Consider the following 24,161-nt stretch of genomic DNA (forward strand, 5'->3'; position numbering starts at 1 on the left):
TCCATTTCATCAACCATATTGTCACTTCCACTTTCCAAATGAGCAACCTGAGTAAAAAGAGATTAAATGGCTTAGGTTGTTTACAAATCAGGTATGTGGTGGAGCTGGAATCCAACCAATTCGACACAGACCCTTTCACTTAACCATTACGTTAGTCTAATTCTCACAATCAGTTGAACGTCCTTGAACTCATGTTTCCCTCTCAGTTTCACTAAAAAGCAGCTCTGCTGGAAAAACTGTGGAGCCCAGGTTCTTCAAAAGGTTCTGGGGTTGGACTAAACCTGCAAATCCTTGTGTGTGACCTCTCTTGAGAGTACAGGCAACTGTGGTTTACTTATAAAGACAGGGCAGATTTAGGGATAACTTAAACTAAAACACAAATCGTAATCAATGCCCACCTTAGCCCTTGAGGATTCACAATAATCTATATACAGTTGACCCTTGAACATGGGTTTGAATTGTACAGGTCCACGTATGCATGAATTTTCTTCCACCCTACCACCCCTCAAACAGCAAGAGCAACCTTTCCTCTTCCTCCTCTTCCTCAGCCTGCTCAACATGAAAAACATGAGGACGAAGACTTTTATGATGATTCACTTCCACTTAATAAATACTAAATATATTTTCTTAACCTTATGATTTTCTTAATAACATTTGCTTTTCTCTAACTTAATTTATTGTAGAAATGTAGTCTACCATCCAAATAACATGCAAAATATATGTTAGTCGAGTATTTATGTTATCAGTAAGGCTTCCAATCGACAGTAGGCTACTAGTAGTTAAGTTTTGGGGAAGTCAAAAGTTATACACAGATTTTAGACTGTGTATAACTTTTCATGGAGTTGGGGGTTGGCATCCCTGTATTCTCTTGATAGAGATGGGGAAATGCTGAGATATGAATCCAGGTAGCATAGTACACACTTCCTCCTTCTAAACATCTTCAGGAATAATTTCTCAGGCTATCATGCAATTGAAGTTGAAGATATCTCCTTCTTGGACTAGCAATTTTAAATAATTATTTAAAAGTTATAAAAGTGAACATATGTATAATATACCTATATCATGTGTATTAGCCAACTGATTCTTTTTTTTTAAGTATACAAATAAACTGAGGTAAAAAGGAAATTAATAACAACAAAGGCTTCTATTTAAAATGGCATTGGCTCAAGACACATTGATTCAGTTTTTTTATGGAACTACCACATGTATGAAGTTGTATCAGCTATTATTTATTTATTTAGGTATTTTGTGTTTCCTTTTGTAAACTGTAAGTTTCAAGAGAACACCAACCTTTCCATTTCTATACTATCCTGAATCTCCAGTTTCTACAACAGTGCTGAAGATTTAAACAGTACTTTAAATAAATGTGTCAAATGAACCAAAAGCAGATATTAGAAAACAAAAAATTTAACTCAGGTGAATTCATAAAAAATTAACAGTAAATGAAATTTTAGTTAGCTCATTTAAAATAAAAAGAAAAACAGAAATGTGTTAAATTGTGAACAATGCAAGCAGCAGAATCACATATAAAGATGTAATTCTTAGAATGAGAATATGTTATAATACAGTGACGTATTAATTAATTTGAAAATCCTGTTGCAATGGAGGATTTAAAAAAAAATAAAACATAAGACCTCAAACTATAAGAATCCTTGAAGCAAACACCATTCTGAACACTGGCCTTGTAAAAGAATTTATGACTAGGTATTTGAAAGCAATTGCAACAAAGACAAAAATTGATTAAGTGGGACATAATTAAACTAAAGAGCTTCTGCACAGCAAAAGAAACTATCAACAGAGTAAACAGCCAACCTACAGAACGAGAGAAAATATTTGCAAACTGTGCATGTGACAAAGGTCTAATATTCAGAATCCATAAGGAACTTAAATTTACAAGAAAACGTCAAATAACTCCACTAAAAAATAGACAAGAGATACGAACAGGCACTTATCAAAGGAGGACATACATGTTGCCAATGAACATATAAAAAATGCTCAACATCACTAAACATCAGAGAAATGCAAATCAAAACCACAATGAGATACAATCCCACACCAGTCAGAATGGCTGTAATTAGTCAGAAAACAACAGATGCTGTCAAGGCTGCAGAGAAAAGGGAACACTTACACATTCATGTGGGGATTTAAATTAGTTCAGTCCCTTTGGAAATCATTTTGAAGATTTCTTAAAGAACTTAAAACAGAACCACTCTTTGACCCAACAATCCCCATTACTGGATATATAACCAAAGGAAAATAAATCATTCTACCAAAAAAGACACATGTGAACTCGCATGTTCATTGCAGCACTATTAATAATTGCAAAGACATGGAGTCAACCTAGGTGCCCATCCCTGGGAGACTGATAAAGAAAATGTGGTACATAGACATCATGGGATACTATGCTGCCATAAAAAGGAATGCACTCACGTCATTTGCAGGGACATGGATGCAGCTGCAGGCCATTAAGCTAAACAAAATAATGCAGGGACAGAAAGCCAAATATTACATGTTCTCATTTATAAGTGGGAGCTAAACTTTGGGTACTCATGGACATAAAGATGGCAAGAATAGACACAGAAAGTAATAGATGGGGGCAGGAAAAAGAGAGACAAGGGTTGAAAAACTAACTGTTGGCTACTATGCTCACTACCTGGGTGATGGGATCAGTCATACCCCAAACCCTCACATGTACCCTGCTACATATAACCCCTGAGTCTAAAATAAAAGTTGAAATTATAAATAAAATAAAATTTCAACATAAGAAAGAAATATATTTTCAAACCAAGAGTCATATCACACTCCATTATAAAACACATTCCTGTGAAAGTTAGGTTTAAGACAAGGATAGCTTCTAATACCATTATTATTTAACATTAATTGTTATGGCTAATCCAATGCATGCAAACAGAAACACAAATTTAATGTTATAAATATTGGAATAAAAGAGAAAGTTACCAATACTAATGTCCAATTTTTTAAAGAAAATGGAGGAGAATCAACCAAGAAATCTATTGGAATTGTAAAAATGTTTAGTTACCTAGTAACATAAAAATATGTAATAATTAATGGTTTCTCTATAAACAGCAGTTGCTTAAAAATTATCATGAAAAAATAATGCTAACATTATAAATACAAAATATGAAAAGCAATCAAAGATCTTTAAAAATTAAAAAAACTACTATATACGTGAACTAATGATAACCTCAATAGATAAAGAATTTTTAAAAGCAAATGGAATTTTTAATTTATTTACTTTGCCCAACTTTCCATTGAAACCAAAGTAGAAAATGGATAAATAATAAATATAAATTATAAACTAAGACACAGACTAGCAAATGAATACACAAACATGTTCAATTTCACTTCTATGCAAATTAAAGTTAACAAATTCAGAAATGAGATGTTATTTTTAATCTATTAAATGGTCAACATTTTAAAAAATGCATATACACTTAAGAGTAGCTGATGATAATGGCAGCTGCTTAAATCCACATCTCCCTACATATCTTCCAAAAATACAGAACATAACAGAAGAAAAAATAGAACTCTCCAAATCCACATAGTAGACATAACTAGAAATAATACCTAAACTTCAAGTTACCTGTAAACACAAAATTTAACACCAAATCCTAACCCATCTCATGCTCCCAGTGAACAAAGATTTTCATGGAAAGATAGAAGGGAACAGAAGCGGGCAGATCTAAGATTGATCTAAACAAGGACAGAGCCCTTAACACAGGTATGTATGATTTGAGGTAGCTATCTTTGAAAGCCATGGCTTCTTGGGTAAAAGTAAGTGAAAAGGAAGGGAGAGGAACCTTTGGAGATCTTGAAGTTTAAAAAAAATAAAAGGAAAGAAAAAAAGGAAAATTTGGATCCTGCAAAAGAAAAAGACTGAAATATCAGAAAGCATACAATTCCTCCTCATGTAGCCAGGCAATATGAAAATGCAGGAGGAGGAGAATCAAAGAGCTTTCAGGACAAAGAGTAAAATTGGCTTTAGTAAGCTAAAGCTATAAAGAAGTAAAGCAATCACGTAATGAAATTTTACTGCACGTCACAGACAGATGAGGGCACTTGTGACCTAAAAATGTTGTAAACTATCCAAAATAATGGAATGAATAGATTAAAGTAGGCTACATTCAAAGCTACTGTAAAATGAAATAGAAAATGAGAATCAAAACACCTTAGCTGATGGCAGTCTCTGCCCCTGCCCATCAAAAGTAAAAATACACAAGAAGGAAAAATGGTAACACAACACTACAAATTGATAAATATATATATATCCTTAAACAAGCATTTCAGGGGAGTTTAAAACCACATTGAATCAGAAATTCAAAAATATAAAGGAAAGGAACATAATAACACACCAGGAAGAAATTAAAAGATAATTGATTGAACTCAGAAAAGAAATAAAAGAAAAAACTAATTTTGGAAATGAAGACTAAAATAAATGTAGCCAAGGTAAAAATATAGATTAAAATGAAATGTAATAAGGGCTTGAATAAAGGCAGTAAAGCAATCAACAAAATAAAGTTCAAGAAAATCTATTCATACTTAGTTGAAATGAAACACAGGCAAAGAAGAAATATCATTTCTTTTACAAGTATGTAAAATCTGAATCTCTAAAACAGAAAATAAAACAATAGAATATAATTAATATTTAAAACAAGTTCAGGAAAAATTTCTGTAAATAAAGAAATGCGGAAAGCATCACCAGATTCCTAGAAACATTTATACAGCATAATCAATCCCAAGACATAGCCCAGTACAACTATTAAAGTTTAAAGATAAAAACAAAAAATCTTCAAGTTTTTAAAATAAAAAGATTAATACTTTACAAGGGGAAGAGTCTTAATTCATCATCAGACTTCTCAAAATAATCATATAATGTAGTGCATTTTCAAAACACTCAAAAAATACATACCAAAAAATTTATATCCATTCAAATTGTCCTTCAACTATCAATGCTATTAAAATATGTTTGAAAGTGCAACATCCAAGGAATGCTATACTCACAATCCCTTCGTGAAGTTGATGAGAAAATAGTCACTCAAACAAAAAAAGATACAGAAACTTGGGTAAAAAGCTAAGTGGAAAGCATTTAATAAACTTAATTAGAGATCTAAGAAAATAAACAGGCCGGGCGCGGTGGCTCAAGCCACCTTTGGGAGGCCGAGACGGGCGGATCACGAGGTCAGCAGATCGAGACCATCCTGGCTAACACGGTGAAACCCCGTCTCTACTAAAAATAAAAATAAATAAATAAATAAAAAACTAGCTGGGCGAGGTGGCGGGCGCCTGTAGTCCCAGCTACTTCGGAGGCTGAGGCAGGAGACCTGCCTAAACCCGGGAGGCGGAGCTTGCAGTGAGCTGAGATCGGGCCACTGCACTACAGCCTGGGCGACAGAGTCAGACTCTCAAAAAAAAAAAAAAAAAAAAAAAACAAAAGAAAATAAACAAAGCTGGGAATGAGGATGCAAGTATAACATATGAACGTTATATGTTCTGACAAAATAAAAGTGATACAATCAGAAAAGCTACAGGAAACATCTGCTTCTTGCAATAATAAACTAGCTAGGACCAGTTTTAACCTTGATCATGAACTATTAGAAAATTGGACAAAATAAATAATAGTTTTTAAAAATTGATCAATCAAGGCAGAACTGTGACTTTGGGGGAAAGAAACTAAAATTAAGAGAACCTGTTAGACTCTGGTTCGTGGAAAAGGATCCCAAAAAGATCACAGTGGTCTCACTAGATTGAGAAGGATCAGAATAAAGTTCAGGAGACTGGACAATTAGAGTTTACAGTGAAGAGCTCTGAAAGTAAAAAAGCTAGGCAAAGAAAAAGCTCCAGAGACCACCAAAAGGGTTCCGTGGTGGCTGCTGCGAGATACCAAGCCACACATGGGGAATGCTGAAACCTCATGGATCCAAGCAAAGAAGAACTAATAGAGAGCTACAAGCCCAGCTATTCCCAAAGCTCGCAAAGGTTTGGGGGACATTTGGGAGACATTCAAGCAACCAAAGTGGAATATCTTCACTGACTATCCAGAGCATTTATTAGATACCGATGAATTGTCAGATAACAGTAGGATAAATGTAAAAGAAATGATGGAGTCAGAAAATCACTGAAGCAGCTTCTTTGTCTGGGGAAATACATGTGGTTCGTCACCACATGTCACACAGATTAATGACATGGACTCACACACATGGAGCGGGTTAAGGAGCAGAAAGTTTAATAGGCAAGAAAGAACAGCTCCCCTGTACAGCGCTGTGTGTGTGCGTGTGTGTGTGTGCGCGTGCGTGTGTGTTTGTGTGTGTGTGTGTGTGTGTGTGTGAGAGAGAGAGAGAGAGAGAAGAGAGCGCAAACAAAAACTTTATTTTAAGGAATTGACTCATGCACTATTGGGGATGCCATATCAGATCCGCAGGGCAGGCAAGAAATTCTGGCAGGCACTGTTGTAAGCTCGAGTCTGAGGACACTATGGAGGCAGAATTCCTTTCTTTTCTGGGGAACTCAGTTTTTTTAATGTTGACAGCTGATTGATTCTATAGTTATTTCCAAATAAAAAGTTGTAATAACTTTATGGATGCTCCAGTTCTTTCAAGATGGCCAAATAGGAACAGCTCCGGTCTGCAGCTCCCAGCAAGATAGAGGCAGTAGGTGGGTGATTTCTGCATTTCCAACTAGGTACCCTGTTGATCTCATTGGGATTGGTTGGACGGTGGGTACAGCCCACGGAGGGCGAGCGGAAGCAGGGTGGAGCATTGCCTCACCCGGGAAGTGCAAGGGGTCAGGGAATTCTCTCCCCTACCCAAGGAAAGCCGTGAGGGACACAGCCTGAGGAACCCTGCACTCCGGCTCAGATATTGCACTTTTCCCACAGTCTTCCCAACCCGCAGACCAGGATATCCCCTCCGGTGCCCACCCCACCCAGGGCCCTGGGCCTCAGGCACAAAACTGGGAGGCCATTCAGGCAGACACCGGAACTAGCTGCAGGAGCATTTTTTCCATACCCCGGTGGTGCCTGGAATGCCAGCGACACAGAACCATTCACTCCCCTGGAAAGGGGGCTGAAGCCAGGGAACCAAGTGGTCCTGCTCGGCGGGTCCCACTCCCATAGAGCCCAGCAGACTAAGATCCACTGGCTTGAAATTCTCGCTGCCAGCACAGCAGCAGTCTGAGATGGACCTGGGACGCTCAAGCTTGGTGGGGGGAGGGGTATCTGCCATTGCTGAGGCTTGAGTAGGGGGTTTTACCCTCACAGTGTAAACACAGCGGATGGAAAGTTCGAACTGGGCGGAGCCCACCGCAGCTCAGCAAGCCTACTATGGCCCGACTGTCTCTCTAGTTTTCTCCTCTCTGGGCAGGGCATCTCTAAAAAAAGGCAGCAGCCCCAGTCAGGAACTTATAGATAAAACCCCCATCTCCCTGGGACAGAGCACCTGGGGGAAGGGGCGGCTGTAGGCGCAGCTTCAACAGACTTAAACGTCCCTGCCTGACGGCTCTGAAGGGAGCAGCAGATCTCCCAGCACAGCATTTGAGCTCAGCTAAGGGTCAGACTGCCTCCTCAAGTGGGTCCCTGACCCCCATGTATCCTAATAGGGAGACCCCTCCCAGCAGGGGCCGATAGACACCTCATACAGGAGAGCTCTGGATGGCATCTGGCAGGTACCCCTCTGGGACGAAGCTTCCAGAGGAAAGAACAGGCAGCAGTCTTTGCTGTTCTGCAGCCTCCGCTGGTAATGCCCAGGCAAACAGGGTCTGGGGTGGACCTCCAGCCAACTCCAGCAGACCTGCAGCAGAGGGACCTGACTGTTAGAAGGACAACTAACAAACAGAAAGGAATAGCACGTCCACTCAGAGACCCCATCCGAAGGCCACCAACATCAAAGACCAAAGTTAGATAAATCCACGGAGATGGGGAGAAACCATCGCAAAAAGGCTGAAAATTCTTTTCAACAGTTTAAAAATGTAGACATCATTCTTAGTTTGGGGGACACAAAAATACAGGTAGTGGGCTAGGTTTTGCACAGGGTTGTTATTTACTGACCATTAAATTCAATAATAGCATTGTAACTATATGATGATAATTGTATTATGGTTACGGTAAAAGAATGTCTTTGATGCTAAGAAGACAGAGTAAAATACTAAGGAGTAAAGAGACATAGTATCTACGCCTTACTCTCAAATAGCTGTATATAAATAAATCTATATAATATACACACATACATGTATATATAAAGAGAAAGAAATGATAAAACAAATGTGGTGAGATGTTAATATCTGAAGATTCTGGGTGAAGGCTTAAAGGAAATTCTTTTGTGATTCTTGCAATTTCCTGTAAGTCTAAAATTATTTCAAAACAAAAGATTTTTTTTTCCAGTACTTGCTTAAAATAATCTGGAGAAAGGGGATAACTAAGTACAGATAATAATAAAAAAATGAGCTCCTAATTAAAGATAAGTGGCACATGAGGTTTAAATAATTATTTTTCTTTTATTACCTGAAATTTTCCAGAATTAAATGTTTACACACACACACACACACACACCCCAGACATGTAAAAATATCGGGAAGCCCTTAAAGTATCATTAACGAAGCATGATATAATTTAGGGGAGGGGATACAACTTAATAAGAGAAGTTAAAAATTTATATCAATTTCCATAATAATTTAATTTTCTAAAATTTATTCTGTAAAAACCTAAAAAGTTGCACACACATTTAAAAAATACTTTCCAAATAGTAACTCCAGGTGTTCATGGTACATAACAAAAAATGATTAATTTTATGACTCCAAATTAGTGAGAGAATAATAAAATTTTAACAGTTGTTGGCTATAGGAGGTAGCAATCATGAACATTTTTTACTTTTTTGTACTTCTCCACAATTTTTGAAATTTTCTAAAATATTTATTATTTGCCACAAATTCATATGTGTAATATTTTGAGATTTCTCAATTTTCTGGGAGGACTGATTAGTTTTAAAACTGTTAATTTTCTGAGCATTCATCAACATGAATAGAACTTGTCTAAACTGGAGCAATATTGTACCAACTTTTTGTACAGCAGTGGAAAGCATTTGACCCAACTTTTATAAATAAATAATTCAATCTGATATTAACACAGACATGAGATGCTGGCTCTCTTCCCCGTGTGAAAAAAAAAATAATAATAAAGTGCTTAAGAGACAACAGAAGCAGGACCTTGTCATACTGACATGTTCCTAAAAGCTGAGTGCCATAAGTCAAAGTTGGGAAAAAACTAAACTAGGGTCAGAACAACATGTAGGACTCATCCCAGTGGGAATGGGCAGAAGTTAAAAAGCCTTACCCACAGAGTGTGGTGCACACTTCTCCTAATCGAACCAAAACCAGCATCCAGTGTGATTCAAGTTAAGTAAAAGGAGGGACCCATAGCTGGAGGTTTATTGTACAGCCCATGCTTCCTGGTAGGATAGTAAGAGTGCAGCAGGACTTCAGTGACTAGATCACTTAAGCCTAAACCAAGGAAGTGGATTGGCTGGGCATAAACCCCCATGTAGGAGGTCAGGGTCATGTCGTGGCTCTAAAACCAATAGAAAAAGGAAATTTACATAGGAAATGAAGGCTAAAACCAGCTGTAAAAATGACTGGCGATGTGCAGCAAGGATGTTCTGTGCTTGGCCATGTCAGAAGAATCCACAGAAAAAGAAACAAAAAGGATTGTAATAGGTTTACTGAAGAGTTTAAACTCACTGGAATGTAAAATGAAATAGTTTTCTTATCCCAGTCACTAATTTCAGCCTTTTTGGAGAATGAATTCTCTCAAAAATGTCTGGTTTATCTTGTTGATGTCCCAAACACTTCCGATTATTTTCAGCCTAAAATACTTATCCTCCAGCCCTCTTCTAGACCTGTTGACCTGTTCCTCTGTTATCTACAGCCTAGAGAGGGAAAGCTCAGCAAGCCCCATTCACCAAGCCAAATGTCAGCTTCTCTTTCTTTGTAGGCACCCAAATCCTCAAGAGACTTTTTTGCAGTACCTTCTTACTTGACTTAGATTAGAACAGTGTTTCCAGTCTTCCACAGGATTCATAGTTGATGTTTTCTTTGTACAAATATGTAGGAGAATGAGTAAGCAGGTATGGTGATTGACAATGGTAGGAAGATTTATGAAAGATATATGGACCTAAATAATTGGTGGCTTACAAATAAGATGTGCTAGCTAGTATCCTTTGTCTTCACTTTGGAGTCCTTACTTCAGTTCCTCAGTTGGGACTCACAGGAAAAGTCAATCTGAACATTCTCTACAAAGGAAACTAAAATGAAGTTGGCACATTACGTCAGGTATTTTGTGCAACTTAATGAATCTTTACAATAACAGTGGGAGGAGCATGGTTTATTTACTCCCTTTTTGGAAATAAGGAAACTACAGTTTTAAAAACATGAATAAACCTAGCTGATACTACTAAAGTAGTTTTGAATTTCTACTCCTGTCATCTATTTTCAAAGCTTTTGTTTGATGTTTTCCATTGTGTTGCCACAAATACACCAGATACAGTTAGTTTGGACATTGCCAGAGAAAATAACTGAAGGAATTTATTGTCTTCATGAGATCTGGGTCAGAACCCATTCGAATCTGCTTACTATTAGAATTTCAGTGACAGCGGATTACTGTTCTCAGTGATTCTAGATGATCAAAGGTAGTGAGGGCAAAGAATAAAAATCTCTCCTTATAATTTTGCTTTTATCAGATAAGATCCTCAATAGTTGCACAATAATGCCATTTCTATGCTTCTTTTAATTTTAAATGACAAAAATTGTACATATTTATGGTACACAAGATGATCTTTTAATACAAGTTTTGTATTAGTCCATTTTCATACTTACATGAAGAAATACCTGAGACTGGGTAATTTATAAAGAAAAAGAGGTTTAATAAACTCACAGTTCCACATGGCTGGGGAAGCCCCACAATAATGGCAGACATCAAAGGAGGAGCAAGATGAGATTTCGGTGGGGACACAGCCAAACCCTATCATTCTGCCCCAGCCCCTTCCAAATCTCATGTCCTCACATTTCAAAACAAATCATGCCTTCCCAACAGTCCCCCAAAGTCTTAACTCATTTCAGCATTAACTTAAAAGTCCATGGTCCAAAGTCTCATCTGAGACAAGGCATCTTGTCACCTGAGACATCTGCCTATGAGCCTGTAAAACCAAAAGCAAGTTAGTTACTTCATAGATATAAAGGGGGTACAGGCACTGGGTGAATATGCCCATTCCAAATGGAAGAAATTGACTAAAACAAAGGGCTACAGGCTCCATGAAGTCCAAATCCAATAGGGTAGTCATTAATCCTTGAAGTTCCAAAATGATCTCCTTTGACTCCATGTCTCACAACCAGGTCACACTGATGCAAGAGGTGGGCTCTCATGGCCGTGGGCAGCTCCGCCCCTGTGGCTTTGCAGGGTACAGCCTCTCTCTCAGCTGCTTGTACAGGCTGGCTTTTCTAGGTGCACGGTGCAAAATGTTGGTGGATCCACCATTCTGAGGTCTGGAGGACAGTGGCCCTCTTCTCACAGCTCAACTAGGCAGTGCCCCAGGGGACTGTGTGTGGGGGCTCCATCCCCACATTTCCCTTCCACACTATCCTAGCAAAGGTTCTCCATGAGGGCCCTGCCCCTGCAGCAAACTTCTGCCTAGACATCCAGATGTTTCCATAAATCTTCTGAAATCTAGGCCGAAGTTCCCAAACCTTCAATCTTGACTTCTGTGCACCTGCAGGCTCAATAATATGTGGAAACTGCCAAGGCTTGGGTCTTGCACCCTCTGAAGCCATGGCCCAAGCTTTACCTTGGCCTCTTTTAGCCATGGCTGGAACAGCTGGGACACAGGACACCAAGTCTCTAAGCTGCACACAGCAGGGGGACCCTGAGCCTGGCTCAGGAAACCATTTTTTCCTCCTAGGTCTCCAGTCCTGTGATGGGAGGGGCTGCCAGGAAGGTCTCTGAAATGCCCTGGAGACATTTTCCCCATTGTCTTGGCAATTAACATTTGGCTCCTCATTACTTATGCAAATTTCTGTAGCAGGCTTGAATTTCTCCTCAAAAAATAAGTTTTTCTTTTCTGTCGCACTGTCAGGCTGCAAATTTTCCAAACTTTTATGCTCTGCTTCCTCTTGAATGCTTTCCTACTTAGAAATTTCTTTTGCCAGATATCCTAAATCATCTCTCTGAAGTTCAAAGTACCACAGATCTCTAGAGCGGAAGCAAAATGCCACCAGTCTCTTTGCTAAAGCATAACAAGAGTCACCTTTGCTCAAGTTCCCAACAAGTTCTTCATCTCCATCTGAGACCACCTCAGCCTGGACTTTATTGTCTATATTACTATCAGCATTTTGGTCAAAGCCATTCAACAAGTCTCTAGGAAGTTCCAAACTTTCCCACACTGTCCTATCTTTTTCTGAGCTCTCTAAACTGTTCCAACCTCTGCTTGTTACCTAGTTCCAAAGTCAACTCCACATATTCAGGTATCCTTATAGCAGCACCCCACTACCTATTACCAATTTACTGTATTAGTCCATTTTCATACTGCTCTGAAGAAATACCCAAGACTGGGTAATTTATAAAGAAAAACAGGTTAATGGACTCACAGTTCCACATGACTGGGGGGCCTCACAATCACGGTGGGTGGTGAAGGCAAAGAAAAGGCACATTTTACACAGTGGCAGGCAAGAGAGCAGGTACAGGGGAACTGTGCTTTTAATGAAAGCATCAGTTCTCATGAAATTTATTCACCACCATGAGAGCAATATGTGAAAAACCCACTTCTATGATTCAATTACCTCCCACCATGTCAATCCTACAACATATGGGGACTATGGGAGCTACAATTCAAGATTTGGGTGGGGATACAGCCAAACCATATCACATATACATTGTGAAATGGCTAATGCAAGCCAATTATATGTAAAAGACTCATATATCCCTTTGGTCTTACTGGTTAATAGCTTTCCTACTCAGCAAATATTTTATAGCAGCTTTTACATCTTTATTTCTCAAGCTATAGATTATGGGGTTTAACATGGGGGTCACAACCCCATAAAACATGGAAACAAGCCCCTCTGTAGCTTGCAAGTTGTCTTTCCCAAGGAGGCCCTGGGACTTCGGTTTTGCATACATAAAGAAAATGGTACCATAAAATATGATCACCACAGTCAGGTGAGCTGAGCACGTAGAAAATGCCTTGCGTCTTCCTGTGGCTGAGTTCATTTGCAAGATGGTGTAGAGGATGAACATATAGGAGAAAAAAACCACGAGCAAAGGAAGAACTAGGAAAGCAGTATTTGACACTGCTAGGGTAACAATATTGAGCGATATATCAGCACAAGCTAATTTTAGGACAGCTAAGATCTCACATAAGAAATGATTAATAATATTGTTCTCACAGAAAGGCAATCGCATGGCAAGTGATGTTTGCACAATTGAATTGATTCCACCGGAAAGCCATGATACAGAAGCCATCAGTACATACACCATCTTGCTCATGATAATGGGGTATCTCAGAGGGTTACAGATGGCCACATAACGATCAAATGCCATCATGCCAAGGAGGAAACATTCTGTTGACCCCATCGCAAACCCAAAGAACATCTGTACCGCACATCCAGAGAAGGAAATGTTTCTTTCCTTTGAGATTAAGCTCACCAATGTTGAGGGAATGGAGGAGGTTGTATAGCAGATATCCAGGAAAGAGAGGTTGCCCAGAAAGAAGTACATGGGCATGTGAAGACGAGAATCCAAGATGCTTGCTATGATCAGAACACCATTGCCAATTAGAATCACTACATACATAACTAGAATCAGAGCAAAGAAAATGATCTCAAGTTTGGGGTAACCAGAGAGTCCCAGAAGAATGAATTCTCTCACAAATGTCTGGTTTACCTTGTCCATGTCCCAGCTTTCAGGATGCCAAAGGAAGACCCAGTGTATAATATTTTCACAGCCAAGCAACAAACGTAAAAAGTAACTTGAATAAAAATTACTCTAGAGTGAAACAGAGACTGTTTTAAAGCTCTGCCATTGAGTTATCTTCAACAGTATTTGTACCTAGAATACAGCCACACTAGGATGCTGAGAGTTTCTATGCCCTGTATCTAATACGTGAAGATCTACCCAGGATCAGAAGTAAATTCAGACACAACTTTTCTTATTATTGAGGACAACCCAAGTTGAGTTTTCTAAAAGCCTTAGACTATTGCAGAAGACAAACCTAGCTTCTTCATTTAGTCAAGTCCAGCAAGAGAGCTGCAAAGAAGGAAAAAGACAACTCAACTAGAACTGGAATTTTGACCCAGTGTTTAACAGAAATGTTTAGAATTTTAAAGCAGGTTAGATGTTCATGTACATTTGTTTGTCTGCCTAAAACTCTGAGTGTCTTTCCGGTCAGTTAAATGTGTATTTTTATGGGGAAGACATTTGATAATAGTAAATTGAGCTCCATACACTGCAATTTAACGTCTGTTCAAAGGTAAAGTTAGTTGTTGATCTCATTCTAACATCCCACTCTTACTATTTTGTTATTTCCTACGACAAGACCATGGTGTAGACCAGCTCTACAGGTATATGATGGAGAATCTTTAGAGAACAATACATGGTCTCTATTTGTTTTATTCCATGGCTTCAGAGTTAATCTTGAGAATTCATTTGAGTAAACCTGAAAAAAAGTAATAGTAGTCAAACATATTTGCGTGTATGTGTGTGTAGCACTTTACAAAAAGGCAAATGAATCTTCTCATCATCCTTAATTTGCTTTTCTCAAATATAAAACACAGAATGTGGCCTATAAGTAAAAAGGGAAACTTAAAGCTTAGCTCTTAAAGTTATTTTACCTTGTTTTCGCAAAGTACTATCCAAAATTTTTAGCTTTGATGGAATTTCAATTTTTCAAATTTCATATGCATATAAATCACCTGAGGATACTGCTGACACGTAAATTTTATGTTAGCATGTCTGGGGCAAGGCCCGTGATTCTTCATGTCTATTAAGTTCCCTGGGTATGTTGAAACACTGGGATGAGGGCACATTTTGAGTAGCAAGACATTGGTTCATCTACAGTGAGTGAGTAGAGTATCCAGATGTTTCTGATCCAAATAGATTTTCTTTTGTGTTATTATATGGACTGGATTAGCAACCTGGAAAATGACCAAAAGCCTAATTCTTTTGTGTTTGCCAGCATACTCCAGGGCCACATCTTGCTGTTCAGTATACTTCAGAAAATAAACACTATTGAAACATTTTATGAAAGCAGAATAAACTTTTGCTGGACTGCTATAATATGTGTATGACATTATTGATTGCCTAACTTGAGCACAGTCCTGTTCCAACACAAGTAAGGGTGGGAAAAGTATGACACAACACGTGTGCCATCAAAAAGTTCATAATTCAATAACAAAAACATGAAAACTACACATGGAACAATTTGATAAAGAATATAATTATATCATGTGGCCAGGGTGAATATTATAAGTAACCTCAGAAGGAGGAGGTAAATGAGAAATAAATAAATCAAGTGAGAGTTCTGAAAGAATGTCGAACTTGTAGCAGATCTGGAAGCACAGAAGGAATGGGGCAGGTTTGGAAGAGAAGAGAGAAATGGGTATTCCAGAAGGGAGAGCAACTTGATGTTTTAGAGGAGCAGATTGGCAGTACCTACTTTTCAGACAGGGGAGTTTCAGCAGAAACACATCTGAAAAGTTAATGAGGCAGGCATATAGAAGGGCCCAAAGGTTAGGAAGAAAAAAAAATGGCACTCCCTTTTGTATGTAAAGGACTTATTATTAGATGAGAACACCAAGCACAAGGTAACTATTTAGCCACTGTGACCTTAGCTACCTTCCAAATCTGACATTATATAACTTGATTTTATGAGGTTTTGAATAGATATGTGACACAAGGAATTAAGATGGTTAGATTAATTAGGTTATCAATTACTGTCTGGTACACCCATACACACACACACACACACACACACACCCCATCATCATCCTTTCATGACTACCAGTTTTTAGGTTAACCAAAATTGTAGGTTTAGGGCTCACGTGGGTTAACAGTTTTGAGAATATCTGCAGAGGCTCAACCCCTACTCTAACACTCAGTTTATTATGTGATAAGTGAAAAATTTCTCTACAGTGTATAATGTCTTGGAGTCAGAAGCCAAACCAGACAGAGGGATTCTCGCTTCAGAAACAGTTTAAAGAATACCAGTAGAATATTTGAACTTTTAAGAGAAGCACAAATGAATGTTGAATCCCCAAATTAGAGATGAGAAAATTAAGCCTCAAAGAAATTTTAAATCTTTATTTTCTCAGCTTAAGACTAGAAGTACCTATTGAAAAAAAACAACAACAACAACAAAAAAAACCTCTTTTTGTTTATTTAAGTGAATAAAATCACTTAAACAACTTCTATTGCAGACATCTACGTGCCAGATTCTGTGCTTGAAATTTGCGAGGTCACATGACTAGCACGGGCAAAGGTAAAATCCAAAGCCCATTCTCCTTCCACTACTTCTCTGTCTAACAGGTAGCATTAAAATCTGTATAGAAATCATGTGTCAACAATAGAGAACAGTCAGTGAGTAACAAATAATAAACGGAGTTCATAAAGGTGAAACTTTAGTCTGTTAAAAATGTACAAGGAGAATGATTCATTCTTGAGGACTTAGCACTTCTCGTGGAAGAAGGTTCACGATTGTGGAGATTGAATCGTATGCCTTAGAACAGTCCATTTGCTGTGAAACTTTTCTACAGTACTTCGTAGCATAGGTCAAAATTCTCTCTCAAGCAGGCTACAGAAATCCTTTGAGGATGCACTGGATAAGGAACATCAACACTCTAGCAGCCCAGTCATGAAAGCAAACAGAAGAAAACAGAAAGATAATGACTTACCAGGAAAGGTGGTGGTGATGTTCCAGATCCCGCCTAGACCTCCAGCCCAGGCCTGGCGAATCGGTTGGCTTTGCCTTCCAGACAAATGTAATGACAATGCATTTTAGGCTACCTAGACAGCTTCTTCTGCCATCTGCTCCAAGCCTTCCCCTCCTAGGAAGAAATTATCTAACCAACTCAATCCACCTTAAGCCAAGCCTTTCTTGCTACCCTTGGTTTTCTTCTGATCCCAGCTCTTTAAATTGGTTCTCTCATGTATTGTGAGATAACAGGAGACATGGGGAAGGAGCTTGCTTGTCTTGCCCATTCCTCTACACCGATGACCTAACATGGTGGCTATAATAGATGGGGTTTTCTTTTTTTTTCTTTCTTTTTTTTTTTTTTGAGACAGAATCTCACTCTGTCGCCCAGGCTGGAGTGCAGTGGCGCAATCTCGGCTCACTGCAAGCTCTGCTTCGTGGATTCACGACATTCTCCTGCCTCAGCCTTCCGTGTAGCTGGGACTACAGGCGCCCGCCGCCGCACCAGGCTAATTTTTTGTATTTTTAGTAGAGACGGGGTTTCATCGTGTTAGCTAGGATGGTCTCGATCTCCTGACCTCGTGATCCGCCCATCTCGGCCTCCCAAAGTGCTGGGATTACAGGCGTGAGCCACCGCACCCGGCCCAATAGATGAGTTTTTCTAGGCTCTTAGGCAATTTCCCTGTGCAGTATTTATGGATTAATGTTCAGAACTTTAATATGTACAAAGTGTTTATTTGCAGCAAGTAATCTGTTAAAAAAAAAAAAAAAAAGAAAATATATCTTCCGGTCAGTACTAATAAGCTGCCAACTTATAAAGAGATTAACTTGTTTATGTGCTGCAAGTATAAAGGTATCACCTAATTCACACTTGAACAGATATGGCATGGGGTTAGCCTACTTAAAAAGTGCTTGGGATTCAGAAACAAAAATCCTAGTTTTGAGTTTATTTTTTCTTCTAATATGTAGCTTGTTTTTCATTTGTTAAATAGTTACAGAAATAACTGCCCTACTTTTCTCACAGGTTTGTTTTGAGAAAAAATTCAGCTAGCATATAGAAACTACTATTTATGGGTTAACCAGCACTATACAGATCATAATAATGATAATATTATCATAGCAATATTTGGTAATAATACCACATTGATAGCTGTATTGCCTAATAATATTCACACTATAAATCCTCATGTAATAATAGCTTTAATTATAAATTTAAAAGGTACAGTTTCATGGTATTCAGGACTTACCTTTACAATGATAAATTATGTCCCCCTCCTAGGAGAACCAGGTACTATTTCCTAGCATTTATGTCAGCATTATGAATTAAAGTCAGGTTCAACAAAAGATGTCAGATTCCATAGATATGGAACAGTAAATATTTGCTATGCAGCAGTTATTGTAATTGTTCCCCATTTCCCAAAGCAATTTAAAGTTGGAGTAAGAGATCTGTGGAATGGAGAAACTTCTGGTGCTTTAGGGACAGTGTCCCACAGACCCAATTAAGAGGGGTGCTGGGAATAGACTGTGGGTGAACTAAAGCTCACAAATGAAATAACATTCCCCTGCCCACATAACTTCTAGGAGCAGGGGCAGATGTTCACCAAACAAACTTCATGAAATGTGAGAGCTTCCTACTTTAAAATATGTCTACCAAAGTTAATTCAAAGTAAGAGATTAATAATTCAAATGATGTTTACTAAAATGAAATGCTAGAATTGAAAAATGACCTAGATATTATGAATGAAATAAAATGGATAGTCACTATGAATTAAATGCATTGTGATTTAACTGTTTGCTTACTTATCTTTATTCTTTTTGAAAAATTAATTTCATGCATTTTCAAGCTTTTTTGAAACGAAAAGAAATACAGATAAGCAATAAAATAAATAGATCCATGGGACAAAAGCAACTCTATATGTTTAAGGCCAAAAAAGTGAAAAATAAATTCAGAATTGATAGTTTGGGGTATTACTGGGAAGAAAGAACATTGAATTGAAGTGTCTTAGCAAAGTCTATTAAGCTATATTTTAGATATTAACACTTAGATTGTGACTGTAGTTTTCTAGTAGATGTCACACTTTGTGTACAATGCTTGAATTCTCAGAAATAACAATTTACTTAAAAAGCAAAAACAGTATTTATGTATGCACATAGACACAAACACACACATACAAACATAGCCCCCACCTCCGACACATACACCACAAACTATGGTCTGTATACATTAAATACGAATAGATATATGTCAAGAGTTTTTTAATATTATAAGATCATGGAAGTCTAGAGCTAGAAAACTCTGCAAAAATCATTTAGTAAGATTTTTCTTTCTATAGATGAGTAAACTGAGGTAAAAGTGATGAAATACTATTCCCGAGTCATTGTTAGCATTTGACCTAGAGAGAATTCAGAACAGTAACTATGCAGAAGAACATATAAAGACAATAACAATACCATATGAATTTTTACCAGTTCTTAGACAATAGCTAATGGAGTAGTCTGAAAATATAGGCCTCATATGACTGGAAGACAAAGGACCCCTAAATGGAGTGAGTAGTGAGACATTTTATTAACCTGAAGAGAGCTTATTGGAGTGAAACTTATCTATATCTATTATAGAACTTCCCTTCTGAATTCAGAAAAGGACTAGAATCAACAAAGGGGAACTTTTATTCTCTTTTTGGAAGTGGCCTCTAGGGGACATAAGATGAGAGGGCATAGAAGGTATTCAAGCAATGCAACAAAGTATGAAAATATATGCATCCCATTTTCTCCCTCAAGAGCAGGAAATAGACATAAAATTGATCTGCTTCTCAGAAGAAAAATCAGAGATGAATGGTAGTTATAAGTCAGCTGCTGAAAGGATCCAGGAGGAGCCATAGCTGGCAAATGGGTTATACTGGCCCATTATCTGGTTTCCAGGTGGATAAAAGTGAATATTTACAGAGACAGACACTTCTTGTGGATTTAAGTTTGCACACCTCACAAATAAAGCAAATACTACTACCACCACTAGTATAAGTCGAGAGCAAATGTATTATTTTAATTTGGATGTTGGTCACCTTATTAAAGAACTCTAAAATTCAACATTGAGTAACAAAGCATCATAAATAGATTTATATCCATTCCCACTCACAAAAACATGGACAAATGAAAATTGAAATGAACAACTGAAACCCCTGCTTACAAAATTGGAGGGTAACAAGGACTAAAGGGATGTGTTTCACAACTAAATGAATATTGTTAAAACTTGCTATACATGGAATTAAATGGAGACCACCATTGGATCTATTGTTGAGTTACTGTAGAAGACATAGAGAAGATAGTGGGAATGATAAAGGTATTCACAGAAACTTCTCTGTTTCTAACACTTTTTCTTTGTATTTGCCTGCTTCCGTGTTGGCAGGACATTCATTGCATTCATGAGTTCCAGAACATTATTTGCTGACCACGACACGATGACAATACATCTAAATATTACTATTGCCCATATTCCTAAAAGAATGGTAATATGGATCATTCTCTCCTTTCACCTTTTAAAAGTGGGATTAAAGGTTTCTGTCTTTCCCACCTGGTGGATCATGCAGGCCTATATGCTTGCAGTTATCCAACCCTACTCCAATATAACATAATTGATAAAGGGTTTATATTGCTGCCAACTTTATGTCAGTTCTCTAGCTGAACCTAACAGTCCTACTCCAGGGAGGATAATCTAGGTAAAATAAATTAAAAGTGGAGGAAAGGAGAAGTAATTATAGCTATAAAAGGAGCCTATGAGAAGCTCTTTGGCATACTCTAAGATATATTTGGACGTTACTACTACGGTATGACAGTAACCTGTGAAGATCAACATTTGGGGTTCAAAATATACACTCAAACTCTATTTAAGCAATAAGCAGTTAACGACAACAACGTATTTGGTGTATAATCCAACAATGATTGAATTGTTCTAAAAGAGTTTCTCAAAAGTGGCCTGGAAAGTATGATTGAAGTTTTCAGAACTCTCCTTTATGGACCGAAATTTCTTCCTCCTCAGGACCATGTCCTGTATCTCTATTAAAGCCTTATATGAGTACACAATCTGAAATCACATGTGTTCTGTAGAAGAGCCAACCCTGGGCAAATGTTGCAAAGTTAAATTTAAAATTCTGGGCTATCTTAAAATGTATTAATTTCTTTTTAAGAGATAGGGTCTTGCTCTGTCACCCCGGCTGGAGTGCAGTGGCAGAATCATAGCTCACTGCAGCCTTGGACTCCTGGGCTCATGCGATCCTCCCATCTTAGCCTCCCAAGTAAATGGGACCATAGCCGTGCACCATCATGCCTGGTTAATTTTTTTTAATTTTTTATAGAGACATGGTCTCACTATGATGTCTAGGCTTCTCTTGAAATTTAGAAAATCAGTCAATATATATCCTGAATTATCAACAACCCATTGAAGTGAGAAATAATGTCTTTTATGTGACTCCCGCACCGTCATGGTTCACAGTCCTCACCAGCACTGTCTTATTCTTAATTGGAGGAGGCATCATTCATATCACAATTTGTGTTCCTGGAAGTACATTCTCATAGACTACAACGTGAATGGGGGTCATTGGATTTGTGTCATTTAAATATGTACACACAGATGTCCTGGTCATAATTACATAATACATAACATGATGTAGTTATCTCCAGAACTTGTTTTAATGTGATCTAAAGGAAGAATATAAGCGGGTATGGATAATGATGAAAGAAGGCTGACCATGTATAATTATTTAAGTTGTACAATTAGTACATTGAGTTTTATTAAATTGTTCTCATTCTTTTGTTAAATATTTGAAAATGAAAATTTTCAAAAAAAGTTTTAAAGAAAAAAAATTCATATATATACACAAATGTGTGTGTGTATAAATGGAGATATATGTGTATATGCATATGTATTTAAACAGAGCTGCAAACACAATGGGGAAACATATAATGGTATTTAGGGTAGTAATATGACCTTTCTAATGGTAATTTAGCCAGAAACTTTAAAAGTTTATACCACCCAGCCTATTAATTTCATGTCTTAGAATTTATCCTGTGAAACATGTGTTGGACATTACAAAAAATTTAACCCCAAGTGCTCATAATAGATCTAACAAATCAAAATAAAAACATGATGAATGCATGACTTCTACTTACTAAGAGAAACATTAGAATGTTATCTTTGGGAGGTGGCCATAATGACAATGATTTTTCTTTTTTTAAATATTTTGATTTTTTTTAGAATGTTAGAATTTTAAAATTTTAGAAAATATTACCTTAATGAGGTGACTTTCAGTGAGACATCTGGCTCTAGTAATTATTAGCTGAGAGTAAAAGAGGGAATAAATAGCAACTTTTAGTCCTCACTATGGAGTGTTAGCTTCAATTCTGAACTGCTAGGACATTGTGAAGCCAGCATTACGCTAGGTGCTTCCTCCAACTTATTGAAACATTAAATGATACTGGGACCTGGATTTTTGTATTATTTTATTTCCTTATTACAAGTAAGGTAACTATGTCTTAGAAAGAAAGAATAATCTATCCAATATCACCTAGGTAGTTTACGGAACTGCAGATTTTCTACTATTGCCTCTCTATTTCCAACATTTACAGTGTGATTGTTTTCCACTATGTTTCTACACAAAAACACTCATTTCAGGCATCACAAGGGAAGAGATTCTAAGAGAATTAACTATGTTTGTGAAATCTGGATCAGGGCATGTTGGAGTTTGTAGCAAACTATAGTTCTCGGTGATTCTAGCTGAGCAGGGCTAGGAAAGGCAAAGGATAAAAATCTCTCTCTCTCACCATGGTTTCTCCAAAAAAGGTTGACGCTGATTTACCTATGAGTCCATCTTTGTGACTGTTAAACAAAGACCTACATGTCCCGGTTTCCTTAGTGAACTGGTTTTTTGTTCAGCAGATATTTTACAGCAGCTTTTACATCCTTATTTCTCAAGCTATAGATTATAGGATTCAGCATTGGGGTCACTACCCCATAAAACAGAGAAATGAGCTTGTCTGATGCTTGCAATTTTTCTTCCCCAGTCAGGTCCTGAGACTTCGGTTTTGCATACAGAAATAAGATGGTACCATAAAATATGATCACCACAGTCAGGTGAGCTGAGCACGTAGAAAATGCCTTGCGTCTTCCTGTGGCTGAATTCATTTGCAAGATGGTGTACAGGATGAACATATAGGAGAAAAAAATGACCATCAGTGGAAGAACCAGGAAGGCCATATTTGATATCACCATGGTGATAATATTGAGGGATATATCAGCACAAGCTAGCTTGAGGACAGCTAATATTTCACATGCGAAATGATTGATAATATTATTCCCACAGAAAGGCAGCCTCATGGCAAGTAATGTTTGTACAACTGAATTGATTCCACCGGAGAGCCAGGACACAGAAGCCATCAGGACATATGCCTCCTTGCTCATGATGATGGGGTATCTCAGCGGGTTACAGATGGCCACGTAACGATCAAATGCCATCATGCCAAGAAGTAAACATTCTGTTGACCCCATCGCAAACCCAAAGAACATCTGCACTGCACATCCAGAGAAAGAAATGTTTCTTTTCTTTGAGATTAAGCTCACCAATGTTGAGGGAACAGAGGAGGATGTATAGCAGATATCCAGGAAAGCGAGGTTGCCCAGGAAGAAGTACATGGGTGTGTGAAGACGAGAATCCAAGATGCTTGCTATGATTAGAACACCATTGCCAATTAGAATCACTAGGTACATAACTAGAATGAGAGCAAAGTAAATGATCTCAATCTTTGGGTATCCAGAAAGACCCAGAAGAAGAAATTCTGACACAAGTGTCTGGTTAATCTCACCCATGTCATCTGCTTTCAGGAAATCAAAAGAAGAGCTAACATAAAATGTATTTACTGCCAAGAAACAAACAGTACAAATTACCTGAACAATCATTCTTTTGGCACATATTAGAAGGAGTGCTTGCTTGAAGTTCTGACATCCAGTTATCTTCAGTAATGTGTGTGACTAGAATACAATGAATCTGGGAATGATGGAAGTACCTATACCTCATTGCCAATATGTGAAGATCTACCTACGATCAGACACACATGCAGACAGAACCTTTCCTGCTCTTGAGGACGTGTTCCTGAGTTGAGGACACTCTCCCGAGCTGAGGTTTCTGAAACCCCTGGCCAATCAACAACTCT

General features: G+C 37.8%; 2 protein-coding genes across 2 annotated transcripts; both read right to left on the reverse strand.

Annotated features, from left to right (window-relative positions):
• Nucleotides 1-12,988: 12,988 nt before the first annotated feature.
• LOC105529038 (olfactory receptor 13C4) lies at nt 12,989-13,945 on the reverse strand. The gene has a single exon (XM_011966096.1). It carries the CDS (start codon nt 13,943-13,945, stop codon nt 12,989-12,991), a length of 957 nt encoding a protein of 318 aa, XP_011821486.1.
• Nucleotides 13,946-22,844: 8,899 nt separating this feature from the next.
• LOC105529039 (olfactory receptor 13C3) lies at nt 22,845-23,944 on the reverse strand. Its single transcript, XM_011966097.1, has one exon. The coding sequence runs from the start codon at nt 23,905-23,907 to the stop codon at nt 22,864-22,866; it is 1,044 nt and encodes a 347-aa protein (XP_011821487.1). The 5' UTR covers nt 23,908-23,944; the 3' UTR covers nt 22,845-22,863.
• Nucleotides 23,945-24,161: the final 217 nt, after the last annotated feature.

Source organism: Mandrillus leucophaeus, unplaced genomic scaffold, assembly GCF_000951045.1.
Source record: "Mandrillus leucophaeus isolate KB7577 unplaced genomic scaffold, Mleu.le_1.0 Scaffold742, whole genome shotgun sequence".
Classification (NCBI taxonomy): domain Eukaryota; kingdom Metazoa; phylum Chordata; class Mammalia; order Primates; family Cercopithecidae; genus Mandrillus; species Mandrillus leucophaeus.